The sequence below is a fragment of the Rhinolophus hipposideros genome, assembly GCF_964194185.1.
Source record: "Rhinolophus hipposideros genome assembly, chromosome: 7".
Lineage (NCBI taxonomy): Eukaryota > Metazoa > Chordata > Mammalia > Chiroptera > Rhinolophidae > Rhinolophus > Rhinolophus hipposideros.
In genome coordinates this window covers 7904633-7922280 of record NC_138053.1, presented here as the reverse complement: position 1 = coordinate 7922280, position 17648 = coordinate 7904633, and the positions used below count along the sequence as shown (strand labels likewise).

At 49.6% G+C, this 17648-nt stretch overlaps 2 protein-coding genes across 6 annotated transcripts in view; one reads left to right on the top strand and one right to left on the bottom strand.

Moving 5' to 3' along the window:
* Positions 1 to 10: 10 nt before the first annotated feature.
* On the bottom strand, positions 11 to 17648 carry MDH2 (malate dehydrogenase 2). Its single transcript, XM_081053481.1, has 9 exons — positions 17424 to 17648; positions 10560 to 10728; positions 9061 to 9144; positions 8514 to 8623; positions 7038 to 7163; positions 4272 to 4349; positions 3164 to 3263; positions 2669 to 2820; positions 11 to 1173 (listed from the first exon to the last, which is right to left on the bottom strand). The coding sequence occupies exons 1-9, from the start codon at positions 17487 to 17489 to the stop codon at positions 1042 to 1044; spliced, it is 1017 nt and encodes a 338-aa protein (XP_080909607.1). The 5' UTR covers positions 17490 to 17648; the 3' UTR covers positions 11 to 1041.
* Positions 16892 to 17648, top strand: part of STYXL1 (serine/threonine/tyrosine interacting like 1) — a gene marked incomplete at its 3' end in the record, with an annotated part of 55945 nt that continues 55188 nt past the window's right edge. For 3 of the 5 annotated variants that reach the window (XM_081053490.1, XM_081053489.1, XM_081053485.1), the window contains exon 1: positions 16893 to 17089. Of the gene's footprint in view, positions 17090 to 17648 lie in introns of all 5 variants that reach the window. The other 2 variants (XM_081053493.1, XM_081053486.1) reach the window with 1 other exon arrangement.

Here is a 17648-nt window from a genome sequence, read left to right as displayed (position 1 = left end):
ATACGCAAAATTAAGAGGACAAATAACCAGTATTTCCTGCTTTATTTTTTGGCTCCATTTCAGGTTTTAAACAATGAACATTACTCGTTTAAGAAGACAATGACATCATACCTGATTGTAAAATGTTTTGGATGCACCGGGTGCAGTTCCACCCCCACCTGCCCGGTCACGTCAATGGAAGGCCATCACCTGTTGCCAGCAAGTTCTCTCAGGCATGGAGTTCTGTTTCTCTATCAGAGGCCATGGCTTCTGGGGAGCAGACAGCGCCCAACACTACAGGAAACCAGGTCTCCCTTTAATTCCTCACATTTGTTCTAAGCCCGGCTAGTGCGACCACGTCCCTTTCAGGCCTCTTTCCGAGGACAGACAGCGTCTTCAGCCCTGCGTGGCAGCTGGCATTTCAGCTGTTCCTGCCTGTCGAGCTTTCCTCACAATATTGGCTGTGGGATGTCACTGTCACTAAGTATTAGGGCTCCATCAGGAAAGGAGAAAATTCAGAGGGGGCCAGAGGTCAGCCAAGACAGCTCTCATGCAGAAGGTGGTGCCGTTCGTTTAGCCGGGAAATGCCGCGCACACCCAGGGACAGAGAAGTGGCCTGGCACCCACGTGGGTAGATGACTATGAGGAACTGGCCTGAGCTGACCCTTCTTTCAGTTCCCACAGCTGAGGGATGCGAAGGTGCAGAGTAGGAGGAGTTACTGATAAATATTTCAGATTTTCTCGAAGCTACCGATGAAACCGTCTTGCTTCAGTCTAATATTTAAATAAACATCTGGTTCTGATTCGTGAGGAAAGAAACACCAGACACTCTGAAGTCAGTTTTAATGGGGAAGAAAGCACTGTATTTATGGGAGAGACTTTGAAAAAGAAAAATGAAAGCCTACTTTTGGAGGCACCAGTAGCCTGACCGCAATTGGGGAGGGATACCATTGCTACAGAACTCATCATTAAAGCAGATAGAAATACAAAGGTATCTGAAATGGCTTTACAGTGACGTGATGCCTTAATAAGTTACGGAAACGGATCGTTCACTGACTGCTCTTATTTCATGTTCTTCACAAACTCCTCGCCTTTCTTGATTGAGGCCTTCAGCTCAGGAATGGCCTCAGCTACCATCTTCTCTTCGAAAGGGGAGATTTTGCCGATGCCTAGGTTCTTCTCAATGCCCTTTTTCTGAAGGAGAGAGGGGAGGCAGACAAATTTTACGACAAAGTTAGTTTCCACGAATGAGTGTGTTACAGAAACCCAACCCATAGCTTCCTCACCTCTCCCCAGACTACCTGCCGTGGCTGAGGGGCAGCCTGCTGAGGAGCTGCAAGCGCAGGAGCTCAGGCCTGGCACAGTCCCAGGCGGGAGCTGGCTGTCGCTGTGCGTGCACCCTGGACAATTGCGTCCACACCAAGTTTGCTTCCTGATCTGTAAAACGAGCGGACTCTCTACTGCAGGGGAGACTGTGAACACATGTGGGCAACTCGGCACACCCAGTGCTCAAAAACCAGTAGCATTTCATGCTCTCCCTGTCACAGAGCACACGAGTACTTTCGGGTTCTAGTCTCTTTTCCAAGTTGGTAAAGGACTGAAGAAACATTTTAACGTCCACGTGTCCACTGTCTTTAAGCAGGTAAACGTGTGACAGTAGCCACTGTCTCAGCCCCACAGCTGAGCCCTACCTGTGCTGCCCCAGCAGCCTCAGCTGCCAGGCCACGTCCTCGGAAAGCCCTCCCTGACCTGGACAATCAGCCTCGTGTGCTCCTTTCCTCCAGGCCCCACCACACTCTGCACACACCGTGCCGAATTTGTGATTGAATTAATGTTTGGTGTCGGTCTCTCTGCTGCAGGGAGTCCCTGAGGCCTGGGGTCGCATCTCATTGATCTCTGAACATCCCAGTGAGCATGTGTGGGCAGGGCCTCCGGATGGCCCAGCAAGTCACAAAGCTGAGGCCACCACACAGCTGCCTGATTTCAGCAGTGGCGCACACCTAAGGAATGGAATCCTGGGCCTGATGGTTTGTGTGAGTGAGACCTAAGAGTTTCAGCTCACTGAAGATCTGTTATGAGTCCACCAGACCAAAAAAGAGCCTGGCTGAAGCCAGCAATGAGACTAGATGGGCTCTGTCCCAGACGCCACAGTGGCAAGGGGATCATCTGTAGCACATTCCAAGAGGGAAAACCAGTGAGATGAGGAGCAAGGGACCAGGAATGCCTGAACCGGAAGTGACAGTGGTGCGCCACCCCAGACCTCCTTGGAAGAGAAATTAGGCTGAGCAGGCTCTGAGGTCAGAAGAACAAGTATAAGCTGCAGGGAGACGGCCTGCAGGCTGGTGGGGAAGCCTCTTCTTTCAGAGCTGCCTGTGGGCTGCCTTGAGATGGAACGTGGGTCTCATTAGGAAACACACCAGGCAGCCACTGATGGCCAGCTGCCAGACCTCTGGGGAATGAAATTCCTGTGCCAGGAGGTTCCAACCCCCCAGTTTGCAGTTTCTCCCTGCTCTTAATTCTGTGATGAGTTCCACCCTCAAAAACCCAAGCACACACCAGGCAGGGAGATGCAGTTACTGCACAAAGGAACCCTGAGTTACGGAACAGATGAACGGGACAGCGCTCCTGAGTCTTAACTAGAGGGAACTCTCCTGCCACGGTCAAGAGGCCCAGCCTCCAGGATACATACCCCCAGCAGCAATGGTGTGGAGAAATAGGCACAGTCCGTTTCTTGGGACTTCACAAAGGAACATTCGACAACTCCTTCCTTTCCGTTGATTGCATCCACAAGGGAAAAGACAAACCGGGCTCCAGCGTACGCCATGGACAAGGTGGCAGAGCCTAGGGGACAGGGGAAGGTGAGCGAGCCAGCACGGAGACTGTAACATCCAGGTGAGCCTGCCCTGCCCGCTGAGTAAAGCAGCTGTACAGCCTCTAGCTTTAGTCGTGGAGAATTTGGGTCAGCGTCGTTCCATTCACACCCCCGTGAGTGGCACGGATCAGCGGTGCCACTCTCACACACCACTCCACTGAGCTGAGCTCCCCCTGGCACAGGGCCATCAAGCAAACATGCAGGACAGAGAAAAGGGTTTGCTCCATGCCAAGGCCCTCGCAGCTTTCAACTGTGAACTCCAGCAGGGCCTCTGCGTCAGCGGCCCACCCGGGGGCTGCCCCGGGAGCCTACCTGCTCCAGCTTTGGCCTTGACCACCTCCGTGCCGGCCTCCTGGATGCGCCCAGTGAGGGCTGTCAGCTGGTCCTGGGGAAAGTCCACCTTGGGGGTGCACTGCAAGCCAAAGGCACAGGGACCCATGAGCAGGTTCTGGCTGTCACCATGCCTGACCCCACCCTGTCCACACCCCACTCACGGCAGGTCCCCACGCATCACCACTACATGGGAAACCAAGAGCCTTTCTTTAAAGGACTTTGTGGGGAAGTCCTTTAAAGTCAACTTTGTGGGGAAGTAGAGTTCCCTACTCATTTTTAAAGAAATTTTTATGTTCTGGACTCATTTTAGACTTAGAGACAAGTCGTGAAAACAGTACCCAGGTTTCCCTCACTGGGCTTACCCTCATGTTAACATGTCACAGAACAACAGCATAATTATGAAGCCTAGAGAACGAGTATCAGTACGTGATTAACTCAACAGCAGACCTTCAAAGTTCACCGCTTTCCCCACTACTGTTCCTTTTCTGTTCCCGGTACTGAGCAGGACGCCAGCAATCAGTTACGTCACCTTAAGTCTATTCTCTAACAGTTCCTTAGGCTTCCCTTCTTCTATTGTGACACTCAAGAGTACTATTTTGTAGAATGTCTATACATTTGGATTTGTAAGGTGTTTCCTCCAGATTTCTTGTAAGGTTATACATTTCTGGCAAGAATACCACAAATATTTTGTGTCATTCTCATTATACTCAGGGCTTATGGGATTGATGTATTTTTAGTGGTGTTTCCTTTGTCTCTACTTTTTAAACAAAGCACCTTTGCCTGCTCTGACCTCAGCAGGAACTGATTCACGTTTCTAACAGCAGTTTTCACCGTGCGTTGGAGCTGGCCTCTTTTAGCACCTTCTGATATATTCACTCCACACAGCTGTGGAGCCCCAAAACGCTGGAGCCCCACACCAGTCAAGAACCGCCCCCCCCCAGACAACTGGGGTGGGTCTGCAGCCATAGCAGGAATCCTTTCAAAGTCCAACAATGGGCAGAACCGTGTCAGTCTGTCCTGAGGGCCTCAGGTGGCGCCTCGTCCAGGAGCTCATGATTGTAGGCTTGCTGGCAAGGTCACACCATACCTGAGAGATCAGGGGGATGATGGTCTTCCCGGCATGGCCACCGATCACAGGCACGTTGACTCGAGCTGGATCCAAACCCTAGTCACCAAAGTGCGAAGCTTGATTAGTTTTTAACAAACTCTTTGATTATAAAACATGTCATATCTACCCAATGCAACAATGTACTGGGAAAATCCACAGAACTCAAAAAAAAAGAAATCAGAGAGACTGCTGCAGCCATGAGACTTACCCCGGCCGCACGCCAGGTCTCATGTCAATCTGAACACGTGCAGTGAGACAGAACACGTGCAGTGAGACGGGAACACGCACAGTGAGACACGAACACGTGCAGTGAGACATGCTGCGCTGTGAGGCCACTGTGAGGCTTTCCCCTTATGACGAGTTCAAAGCTGCCTCCTTGTAAGGACCCCCATTGGTCCCCATCAGTCTGCTATCTTCTCTGAATCAAAGGAAGACAGTCCTATTTCCCACAGCAAATGTTATTCCCATGCACAAGCCCAGACTCACGTGCCCCACTTTGTCATCGAGAGCAAGTCTAATTCCCTTTCCCTTGTTTCAGAGCAAAATTCAAAACGATTCCAGGAAACCCAGGGGTGAGAAGTCTGACAACTTAAACAGTGATCAGGACAGAAAGACCCAAACTGGGAAGGCTCAGAACATGCTGGCTGGCTGGTGGGCTGGCTGAGAGAGGCGGGTTCTTTTGTCACACTGAGCTCCAATGCTCCCGAGAATCTGTGAACCAGTTACTTCCTAACGACAGTTGAAAACAGAATCTGGTGGGAGTTAGGGGCCGGAGGTGAGGAGCCCCAAGTTAGGAACCAGCATTGCCCAGGCAGGAAGGCCCGGCCTCGAGGGGGCAGACACAACAGGATCAGGTAGCTCATATGCCTAGGCACTGTGCTGGCTGGCACCAGGGACACAGGCATGAACGGACGGAGCCCTGCTTTTGAGAAACTTACTGTCCAACAAGAGACAGACACAAAGGGACGTCCCAATGCAAGGTGCTCAGAGGGACGCACATGGAGGTTATGGAAGATAGGAGAGCATGTCATTAGCCGGGAGGAGGGCTTTCTGGGACAGACTCAACTCCACCTGGGAAGGGACAGAGGACTTCACCAGGAAAGAAGGGAAGCACATTCTAGGCAAAGGGAGTGGAAAGAGCAAAGGCCGAGGGGTATGAAGAACGCATATGACACTGGCAGAGTACGAAACGTAAACGAAGACAACCTCTGCGAGCCCAGTGGAAAGGGAAGGTCGCAGTAAAAAGGTCCAGACAGCTGAGAGGGCTGAGGGAGGAACCAGACACTGGGAGCTTAAGGGTCAATTTGGATTCTTTAGGAATTTTTCAGTATGTCAGACAGCCTGAGGTAAAGGGCAGTTCCCTCAAGTGAAGCTTGTCCAGCAGCCGATTCACCGACAGGACCAAGATCCCTCTTCCTCCACCCCAAACAGTAAAGCTAGGCTAAGACAGGACTGTCTAATAGGGCTTTCTGCAAGAATACAGCAGACGTAGGTGGCTATCAATCCTCTGTAATTTGGCTAGTGCGATGGAGAACATGAATTTCTCATTTGATTTAATTTTCTCTAACTTACTAGCCACGTGTAGCTACTGCACTGCGCACGAGTAGGGGCCCAGGGGACACGGTGTGCTCTGCGAGTTGGGAGTACCACGGGCGTCCTAAGAGAGCGAGCACTTCCGCTCCCAGGAAGCTGGGGGCGCTGCCCTCCCGGCCTGCGCACTTGGCTTGAATGTGATCTCCATAAAGCCTTTCCTGACTCAAAGACAATCACACTCTATACACATTGAACTGAACTGTCATTCAATTGTCTCTTAATTAAAGTCTCTCCACTCCCCTCAGCTCCTAAGGCCTGGGGCCATGTTTTGTAGATCTTGGTGACCCCCACACCTAGAACCAAACCCGGGGAACACGCCACAGTATGAATTAAAGTGCGGCCTCGTTAACAGTTCCGAAGCAAATCTGTCTGGTGCACAGGGGAGCAAAATAAAGGTCAGTGATCCTGTGTGTGCACTTCTCACTAAGCTGTTCCATGACAATGTTCCCTACTTTAGACATAACCCCTCATCTCAAAAGTCAGAAAAAAAAACATGGTCTGAAGCTCAAGCAGGATACTTTTGGGGGCGAACGTGGTTCTGCTGGATCCACAACAGAAAAGGTTAGACAGTGCGTTGTGAACGGCACGGGGTACTCCGACCTGGCACTGGTGCCAAACCCAGCTCAGGCAGTTCACCCGAGCAGCCTATGACGCAGCAGGCAACTGGCAAGGTCAGAACTGTCTGCAGGAAGCGACCTACTACAGGTAGCCCAAGAAGGGGAGTCAGAGCTACAGCCCAGGGACAGTTCTGGTATCTTAAGTTTATTGATCTTCATGTTTATTGATTTTATCACTCTGTCTAACGATTAGCAGGCGAATCCTGTTCGTACTAGTTTTCAGAGGCAACAAACTTGGAGAGCACAACTCAGCCCAGCCAGTGAGAAACCCAGGCAAAGCCTGAACCCTTGAGGAAGCAGGGAGAAGAGCGTGAGCTGGGTCAAGACTGCAGCTGCTGGCGTAAACCTGCAGGGGCCTGCTGCTTGCATTCCCCAAGAAAATGCGAGAGCTACTTCCCACCAAGGGGACAAGCTATTAAAAACATTTAAAACTCCCAGTTACAAGTGACCTGTAAGCACCCTGGTGTCTTCTATGCCCCTAAACGAGCCAAGGATGGCCATAGAAGTTCAGAAAGACACCCGATACAGCTTTTACCTTCAGCTGTGCAACAAAAGCGTTGGCTCTGACCACATCCAGTGTTGTCACGCCAAAGATTTTATTGGGGTTGTAGACTCCATGTTTCTTGAACACCTCCGAGGTGATTGGGATGGTGGAGTTAACCTAAAAAATCCAAGAGACAGGCATAATTGGCCCTGCATCCAGAGAGCAAAGCCGTGTAGCAAAAGGACAATCTTTTTGCTAGACCACCAAGTCCTAAGGTACCAAATTAAAATGTCCTGACAACTCTGTTTATAGGCAAGTGAGCCTTGGTGATGGAACACGCCACAGTGAGTACTTCCTATTACATAAAGAGTGCTTCTTGCCCTCTCCACATGAACTGCAGGAGGCAGTCTTCCCCTTGGTGGCCTCCGAGCCCGTAATTCAAATATGCACGGGACCCTTCAACTAGCAACTGAAAAATGTGACGATGGCTCCACAGGGCACCTTCAGCTCCAGCTGGGACTTATACCTGAATGGTCATTCCTAAAAAAGACAGCACAGCACAGGGCTACAAGCTCAGATGGCGCAGGGTCAAGTCCCGGCTCTGTCATCCATGTGGTAATCCTGGGCAAACTACATCAACTCCCAGGACGGTCTTTATCTGTCAGCGGGGGAGACAACTACCTCATGAGATTGTTGTGAAGAGTCCATGACTTACGTGACAAGTGCTCACGACTTTACCTCATGGTTCATAGAAACAACAGATACATAGAAGGCACTAGTTAGTTAGCTCCCGACAAAGGCAGCAACTGCTTCCTACTTCTGACCAACGGGCCCGGAGGAAGGGTGAGCGGGTGGGCAAGATGGGAGCCTGTGCTTCGAGGCCCCTGGCACAAGCTCTGGGCCTTTATCAACAGGCACGTTCCTTAGTAAACATCACGGAGTGTTCCAAGGTCGCTCCGATCCTCCTCAGAGACCAGAATTCAGAGACCAGAATTCAGATTCAACCGGGAGGGAGGACGGAAGAGGGCTGCTGTTAAGTGCAACCCAAGCACCTGCTCAGGAGTTTCTGAGCTGAAGGATAAGCTCCCTGCAAAGGCCTGTGAGCAGGGCCTGGGTGGTTGTGTACGAGGTGAGTGTGCAAGTCTGAGGAGAAAGGGAAGGATGAGGAACCAGAACTGCAAACCCTGAGTAAAATACAGTAAAGGGAGTTCAGAGGCTACCATAAGCATGGCGGAAAGGAGCCGTGAGCATGGACTTATTTTCCAGGGGGACAAACTAAGATTCAGAGAGGGGACGTGATATGCCCAAAGGCACACAGTTAGTTGATGGAAAAACCTCTTAACACTCACTTAGTCCATGCCAGAAGGAATTCTTAGGAAATAACTTTAAGGACCTCTTATTCGTTCATCCAACTTACTGTTTCAGTGTGTCGGTCTGATTATTCTCCCCACAAGCAAGCACATTAGCACTTTTGCTGATGGTGAGCTTTCCTAGAATATCAACAGCCTACCTGCCAGCAGCACTCACCGGATTTGAAATGATGCAGATCATGGCCTCAGGGCAGTGCTGGGCACAGGCGGCAGTCAGGGTGGCCACAATTGTGGCGTTGGTATTGAACAGGTCATCCCGTGTCATGCCTGAGAACGATCCAATTCAGAGTTCACAAAGCACAGGACCAATTTCCAAGTTCCAAACATGCGTGTTAGTTGTTACAGGAAATTCAAACATAAGTGAGACAGGGTCCCCATTTCAAGTTAATGTATCTTGAAGGGAAAACAGTCGTGTGACAAGGGCCAAAAAACAGGTCTGTGGGGTGGAGCGTGGGCAGGGGAATCAGGGAGCGTGATGTGTGAGGTGGGTCATCAAAGATTAGGAAGAAGTCTCAGGGAGGAGACAGGTGGCATTCCTGGGGGTAGGGGGCGATGATGACACACATGGACCTTTATCCCACAGGCAACGGGGAGCTTTGGGAATTCATTATGCAGCAGAAAGATCTGACTGGATCCATTTTTCATGGAAAACCACTGCCTCATCTGACTTGCAGGGAAATGCTAGGCAAGGCTTTCAAACACACCTGGTTTTCTCGGGACTCCAGCTGGAATAACCACCAAGTCACAACCTTTCAGGCAGTCTGGCAATTGCTCAGGTCCAAGGTAGCCTAGAAAAAACACTCATGAGAGCAATCTCGCAATGTCTGACCTGCAGGGGCTGGCACACTTACGGGGTCAGAACCCGGGAAGAATGGCCACCGGCGTCCAATGCCAACCACAGGCCTCAAGAAAGGCTGGAAGGCCCGCCTGTGCTGATTCCACCCTGTGAGTCTGACAGTTCTGGCTGCACGAAGGCTCCCCTTTTACTCTGCTTTCCTCCAGCCTCCGTTTGCCTAGGCCCTGCATTCACGATGGAGCAACCCTCCAGGTTTCCGCAAAACCAGACCAAGTGGGCTGCTTGTCTTTATCTGACTTGCTGGCTCCTGTAAGTCCTTGTTGGCTCGCAGTTAGAAGAACTGCTTACTCCCTCACAGCCGTCCTAACAAAAGTTCCCTGCGCTGATAAGCAAGGACTGATAAACAGTATTAGTACCTGCTTTGTCGACTCCTATCACCCGACGGAAAAAGTCCGTTTTTTCAAAGATTTCAGGGAAATGTGCCCCAGGGACCAAAATCTGCTTGGATTTTGACTAACCTTTTCCTTATTGCAGGAGCTTTCAGAAACTCCAATACACAACCCAAAAGAACTCCAGCACATAGATTCAGAGGGACTGGGGAGGGCACATAAACAGGCCGGGCAGTCAGCCTCCTGCCTGGTTCAACCTTCCTGGACAGCAGTTTGGTACTTTATAGTGAAAGCTTTCAAATAGTTATACCTACTAACGCTGCTTTGAGGACTCTAAGAAATAAGATAAAAGATGAGGATGTTTATCACAGCTGTTACACATTTCAATTTACAGTAGAGCAAAGCAGGAAAGAGCCCAATGGGCAACAGCATGGGTATTAATAACAAATAAGAGATACATTATAATATACCTTTAAAAATGATTTCACCAAGAACTTGGTGACATGGACAAATGTCGCTAGGATGTGAGAATAAAATAAGCAGAATATATAATTATATGTAATTATGAGTTACTTCTTGGATAACACACCTATGTTTCCCTAATAGGAGGCAGATTTCCCTATGGTGGCCGTGCCTTGGAGAAGCTGGCAAACATAACCTGGGTGGAGGGTTGGCCATGGCACCGGAAGGCTACCTGCAGCAACAAGGAACAGCATTTCCTACTGCCCTGAGTCCCTGCAGGAGCAGTGCCCTCCCCATCACATTACTTTTGAAGCTAGAAAACATTTAGAATGGGAAGATTAGACCACCTTTGCTTTCCCGAAAGACACTGCTATTTAAAATTTTATAGACTCAAGTCCAAAAAGGTGTCACCATTTATAAAATTTACTTCTAAACTGAACACGGAAAGCCCAAGTCTCTGAACATTTAGTTTCATCTAAGAATCTTACTCTAAACTTGGCTCCTGGTCTACTGGGGAGAAGAGATGTAAGTTCTCCAGGGCCAGCGTGCCCAGTACCTTTCACCGTCGCTCTGGTCTCGATGTGGCTCAGATCTGCGGCCACTCCGGGTGTATGAGCAAGATCGTAAAGCGTCAGGCGGCTCACCAAAGGGCTGTTCTTCAGGAGAAGTGAAAGGGGCTGCCCAATCCCTCCGGAAGCCCCGAGCACAGCTACTTTAGCATTGTTCTAAAAAGAAGCACAGAGAAAGGACTCTTAAGACAGAATCAGCACTAGAAGGATTCGCATTAAAAGGCTCCCCCTGCAAGTATTGCGCTGGCCTCTTACTGCACAGGTGCCAAAGGAAGACAGTCCAAAGATCCAGTTTCCTTCTGGAGTTTAGAGGCTTGTCTCAGGAAAATGGGGGAGAACTCGTGTATAGGAGTTGTGACAGGGTCATATTTCAAACATCCTCTGATGTTTTTACTCATTCAGGTAGCTGGATTGGTAACAGCAGCCTTACCTTCAATCTGTAGCTTTAAAAACTATAAACAAACATTTATTACTGAGCATCCACCAAGGGGCTAGTCACTGCACTTGGGACTGTTGGAATGAAGAAGACCCCCGCTGGCTCGGAGGGGACCAGTAATAAGATGTGGAGAAGAGCTAAGTACTGTGTGCAGGAAGGGTGGAGAGTAGGGTGGCAATCAGCTGGGATGAGGGATCAGGGAAGATTCCATCCAGGCCGCACAATCTCAGCTGGAGCCTGAGGCAGGATTAGGAGGGATGTGTATGTTGAAAAGGCTCCTTCTCTACCAGATAATTCAGATCTGCAGCCTCAGACTCCTACACCCCACACCAGTCCTCAAACTTTGGTGTACACGTGTATCAGAAGCACCTGCTAAGCTATAAAAAGACCACAGGGGGTCAGGTTCCTTGGAGTAGGATCGGGCTTAGGACTGTGTTTCTACCAAGTTCCTCAGGTGGTTCTGACCTGGGCCAAGTTTGAGAATCACTACTGCTCCACACCCCGCTGAGCCGGCCCTGCGCATGTCAGCTGGGAGCAGTGTAAAAGGGGGTAGTGTAGTGGGGATCCAGAGACTACACTGCCTCGTCAACATCGAAAAGGCCAGAACCAAAAGCATCTGTATCACTTTATTGGGCAACTTACTGGAACGAAAGTCAGGAAACCTGACTTTCAACAACCACTTCAGAGCTAAGTGGATCAAACAACTGGTCATCATCTAATTCCATTCATTTTTAATTTAATTTTTATTTTTTTTTAGACTCCCATTCATTTTTTAAAAACAGCTTCACTGAGATGTTACTTCCCATACAATTTACTCATTTAAAATGTACAATCCAGTGGTTTTAGTATATTCAGAGTTGCACAACCATCACCCTATAAAGAAACCCCCTACCCACTAGCTTACGTCCCATTTCCCCACAACCCCTGGCGACCGCCAACCTACTTTCCGTCTCTATGGACTTGCCTATTCTGGTGTTTCACATGAATGGCATCACGCAGCACGTGGCCTTAGTGTGGGCTTCTTTCATTCAGCACAATGTTTTCATCCGGGGTATCAGTACCCCGTTTTCTTTTTATAGCTGAAGATTCACCGTGTGGATAGACCACATTTTGCTTAGCCACTTACCAGGTGATGGACAACAGGTTGTTTCCACCTTTTGGCTATTATGAAGAGTGCTGCTGTGAACATGCGTGTACGAGTTTGTATGTAGACATGTTTTTAATTCTCTTGGGTATATAACTGAGGAGTGGAATGGATGAGTCATGTGGCAACTCCATGTTTAACCTTTAGAGAAACTGCCAGACTGTTTTCCAAAGTAGCTGTTATCCACTACAACTCAACAGGCACCAACTTCCTACCTGCATGTGCTGACTAACTTGCTGGCATTAGTAAGACGTGCAAACTGAAAGGCGTGCAAACCGAATCAGTAGCGCCTAGTGTGACAAGTGTCATACAGGCAGACAGAAGGAAGAGCAGCAGCACAAATTGGGGCGGGTGGGGGGGCGATGACTTGTTCGCGGGGGTTTAGCAGGATGAGTAGTTTAGCAGGTGGGTGTGGAGGGAGGAGACAGGGAGCGTGGCCGATTCAGGGGAAGCAGTCCCAACAGTTCTTTACTGATTGCACACCGCGGGAAAGAAGGTAGGGCCATGCGCAGCGAATCTGGTCCTTGCAGGCAATGGGGAGCCCCCCTGAAAGGCCTCAAAGGCGGGGAAGAACATGACAAGACGTGTTTTAGGAAGACATAAGGCAGAGTGGAAGGTGGACTTGGAGTATACAAGAATGGAGGCAGGGAGACTAAGCACGAGTCGAAGCACCATTGCAGGGTGGGATACAGGCAGCAGCAAGGATGGGTAGGTAATGAGTGATTCGAGGAACAGTAGCTACAGATTTCAGTCATCCCCGCCCCTTCTTCATCCATCCAAAGGTGAGAAGAGGGAGGAACCGGGGGTGACAACTTTCTGGCTTGTGCCAACAGCACTGCCTTTAAGCAACAGAGGTGTCATGTCCCTCGCAACACGGGCAGTGAGGAAACGAGAAGGGGCGGCTTTGGGTTAAGTTTTTAAGAAAGAAACAGGGACTTAATGCAGTTACATCTCTCCAAAGGCCAGGGGTCTCTCCGTCTCAGAGGACTGGAGCCCAGAATAAGGCTGACTGAAGGTTTTTATTGAAAAGTATACAAATACAAGAAAGTAACATTGTTTCTTACACGGTCTGTGAGACTCATACATCATAGCAGAAAAATGTTTATTCCAATCACCCTTTGTCTGTAAACAGCCGAAGCACAAGGTCCCATGATGTCTTACCGAAGGTATGTACCTTCTCAGGGTCAAGTCTCTCATGTTGTAACAGCTCCGTTGACATAAGTGGAGAGAACTGATCTTTGTTGTCCTCATGACTTCTCTCACAAACAGGAGCAAGGGAAAAGCCAGAGCCCGCAACAGCTTTTCCCAGACGGGGGGAGGGGACACAAAGCCCCTTCCCATATTTGTCTAAGGCAGCTCATTGGGGGTCCCCACTCGGCTCCGCCTGGCTTAGGTTGTATCTCCCGTGAGATATCTTACCCGTCTTTGGCTGCAAACCATCTTTTGGGGACCAGATAGAGAGACATAAGGTGTAAACACAAGGATGGAACAGAGTCCCAGAAAGGCACAGTCTTACAGACTCTTCGTTCCTTAAGGAAAGACATGGGGGGACAGTTGGCTAGGCTGTTGTGCGACTACACAGAGGGAACTGAGGAGGGGTAAAGGGTTGGGAAGAAAGGAGACTGAATTGTTTTGCATGTTGAGCTTGAGCCACTTGAGGCATCGAGCAGCACACATGTGCCCAGTAGGTGCTTGGACAAAGGGCTTGATCTGGATGCAAGTCGGTGTCTGCACTGGGATTAATAGAAGCCGCGGACACGGAGAAGGCACCAAAGGGCGCAGAGTGAGAACAGCACTGGGGACAGAACCCTACGGGCACTAGCATTTAAGGGGTGGAAGGGAGGAGTCTGAGAAGGATGAGGAACTGGCACTTAAGGCCACCCACGCCCTGGACGTTTTTCACAACCAATTCAATGACTGCTTCTTGGTGGCCATTCCTATAAAGGCCAGAACTTAGCATACAGCAATACCTCACCTGAAACGCAAGTCACGCAACCACTCACTTACTAGGAACACCGGAAACAAAATGGTACCAGCTGGCCCACTGTCTGGGTCTGCTCTGCCGCAGGCAGAGCTTAGTCTTTCCTCATTGAATTCTCACGACTCCATTCGTAGTATTAACAGACCTATGTCACACATGAGGAACTGAAGCATAGAGGCTGCAATATACCCAGGCTCACAAAGTGATGAGAGCGGGATACAAGCCAAACATAGCTGATGTGAACCCTGCATATGGGCTCTTGGGAAAAAAGTCTTAGAGAAACAGATCTGTGCTAAGTCCTACCCTACAGCTCACTCCCATTATATACCGAAGGCATCCTTCACCTCTAGGTCTCACTCAAGGCCTAACCAAAACTCCAGACGATTGCAGTGATGTCGTTTCTAATCTGAACTCACAAACGAGAAAGGGAGCTTATCCCCGGCAGGCAGGAAGTTAGGTGACGAACTGAGAACTGAGAAAACGGCCGACGTAAGAACTCAAAGCACCATGTGCGGTGATTTAGGCAGCTGTCTACACTGGGTCCTTACACTCCATATGGCTGCACACTGTACTTTACAGCAGTTGATGGTAGGAATAACAGGCTTCTGTTATCAGAAACCCAAACCAAAAAAACCCCAAAACAACTCCACACAGTGCAATCTGCTTAAGGAGTGAAACCTTTAAAAGAATTTGAAAAAAAATTTTTGTTCAGTTGGTGGTTTAAAGGTGACTTCACAGAAAACAAGCCAGGCCAACCCAGAACTGAGGTCTGGCCATCTTACCCACTTCCAGATCTTCAATTATCAGTCCCATATCTTGTCTCTAGTCCTAGGGACTCCCAAATTCCAATTCCACATTCCCAGTTCTGTTAGGCATTCCACTGGTCCCACAAACCCAACTGCCTAAATAAATTTATCCCCTCTACCCCTCCCATCCCTTTTCCCTAATGGCACCTGTGTTCCCCCAAATGCAAACCTTTGGAACCAACCCAGTTAGGACACAAAGGACTTGGCCTCTCAAACAGCTTCCTATTATCTAACTCAGGTCCTCAGCACTACCTCCAACCCGTCCTTCATAAAGTTCAAAGTTTTAGTTATTTCCTTGTTCTAAAAAAGCTTCAGATGGACTCAGAATCTCAGATTCCTATCTAACTTATGTCCTCAGCACCACTTCTAACCTGTTCTTTATAAAGTTCAAAGTTTTAGTCATTCCCTTGCTCAAAAAGCTCCTGAAGTTCCTTAAGGCCAGATGACTCATGCTGGCTTCCAGGGCTGATCAGGGCAGGGCGATGGTTCCAACGTAGGAAGCACAAGACAATTCCATATGTTTGTATCCACCGGGATACAAAATGAAAATATCAAAGTTTGTGTTTTTGTTTTTATCTAACAGATAGAGAATTAAACCCTACCAAGAAACACTGACGTGATGCCCTCGCGAGGGTCCTTAAGCCAATCAGTCCCACAACACACACAAGATGAACACAACATCGGGAGGGAGGTGACCTCAGTCCCTTGCTTTCCGTGTGCTGAGGTGATGTTATTATTTGTATATTACAAAATTTCATCAATTTAGTTAATATGTATAAAAACACAGCCTCACAAAGGGGGGAGTGAGAACCTTTGGGATTGCAGAGGTTAGGTCATGATCTCTTTGTAAAAGAGCCTGCAGCGCCAAACTTGCTGACCTTTTGCAGGTTGAGGAGTGGTTGTCAACAGTAGTAACTGCTTAGCAACTGTTTCAAAAATGGACGGAGTCACACTTCCTTCATTTACTCACACTTCCTTCATTTACGTTTGCTTTTTAAAGTCTGCTAGGGTTTTTTTTTTTGGCAGTTTGTCTTTAAATTTCTATTTGTTGCGTGATAACATATACATTAGTACCTATCTGTGGAAATTTATTGAGGTTGCATGCTCAACCCATTTTTTACTGTTAAGGATACGGGATCCAAAGTCTCTAGATGAATGTACCATTTGGCTCAAGCTCCTCTTTCTGACATGCTGCCTTCTTAACATCTTTAATTGTATGTGTAACAGGGATTTTAAAGTCACCATATCTAAAACCGAGCTCCTGATGTCCAATGCCTGCTGAGTAGTCCCTTCCTCCCAAAAAACTCCAAAGCTTTGGCAGCCCGCATGCTCCTCTTTCTCTCAACACCCCTTACCAAATCATCTGTCAGCAAATCCCGCTGCCTTACCTTTGGTCCGTTCCCTCCCCACACCCCTCAGCAGCAATCTTCATCCTCCTGTCCTAAGTTGACTCATTTTGGGCTGATCTCCAGTGTCCCTTCTCACTCATCGTGGTATCCCCTGCAACACCCAGTCCAGTTCTTGTCAAGCATGGATACTCAACGTACTTATTTGCATATTTATTTTTCAAGTGAATTAAATGCACAGGAAAGTGATCTGAAAGACCGAGGCTAAATAAGAAATGTGGAGTCTCTTAATAATCCCCTCCCTTTTGGGCGGCAATGTGGGCATCTGCTAGGTTCTCTAATTTTGGTTGTATTAGAATCACCTGGGGAACGTGGTCAACTGACAGCGGTCCAGATCTTACCCTCCTTCAAGGAGCCTGGGCCTCCAGTCTTTGCTTTCAGGTGCTTCTGATGCACACCCGAGTTTGCGAAGAAGCACTGTCCTAAAAGAAATAGCTAAAAATAGCGTAGGCTTTAGCAGTCCCAGGCCAACCAATGTACTGTTACAACACCTGGGGGCAGGCCCAGGCCACCTACGGTACAAAGGATCCTTTAAAAAAGGTCCTTAGGAGGAAGCAGAGGCTTCAGGTTCACAGAGGGAAGGACTGGTGATCCAAAAGCCCCCGACAACGGTCAGGAGAGCCGAATTTCAACCACCTGGCCAAACGACGGTAACGTTGGACTAGCTCTCTCGGTACCCCGCCTGTCTGCACAATGGAGTTAACAACTACACATTATTTGTACGGATGCTGCAAGAAGAACGAGGTTAGTCACTCTAAGTACTATAGAAAGTTGCATGAAAACGTAAGTTACTTTCGGCCCCAGGACCCTGGCTTCCCAACCGCGGAATGCAGGCGCCCTGGGGGACCCGGGGAGAAGAGGTGGGGGACGAGAACCGCGCCGGTTCTGGGGCTGGGCTCCCTCCCGCTGTCTCTCCTCGGCTGTCTGTCCCGCACTTCCCGCCCGGTAGCAGGGCCGGCCCAGGGCGCCCCAGCCGCCGGCCCCTACCCCGCGGCCCTGCGGTTCAGGCTGGCCTCCCGGGTCGGGGCTGCTCGCGAGCCAGGAACGCAAGCCTGCAGTCGCCCCTCGTCGGACCTACCTGGGCCGAGGTGCTGAAGCTGCGGCGGAGCGCGGCGCCGGTAGGCCGGGCGAGGACGGAGAGCATGGCTGGGGCGGGCGGGGCGCGAACCAGCGAGCCAAGGAGCAGGCGGCAGACCAGTGACTCCAACGACCTCCACACTGCAAAGTGCCTCCTGGCTGCGCTCCGCCCGGCTTAGCCGGAGTGGTCGGGCTTCCGGCCCCGCCCACTGCCAGATCTCGCGGC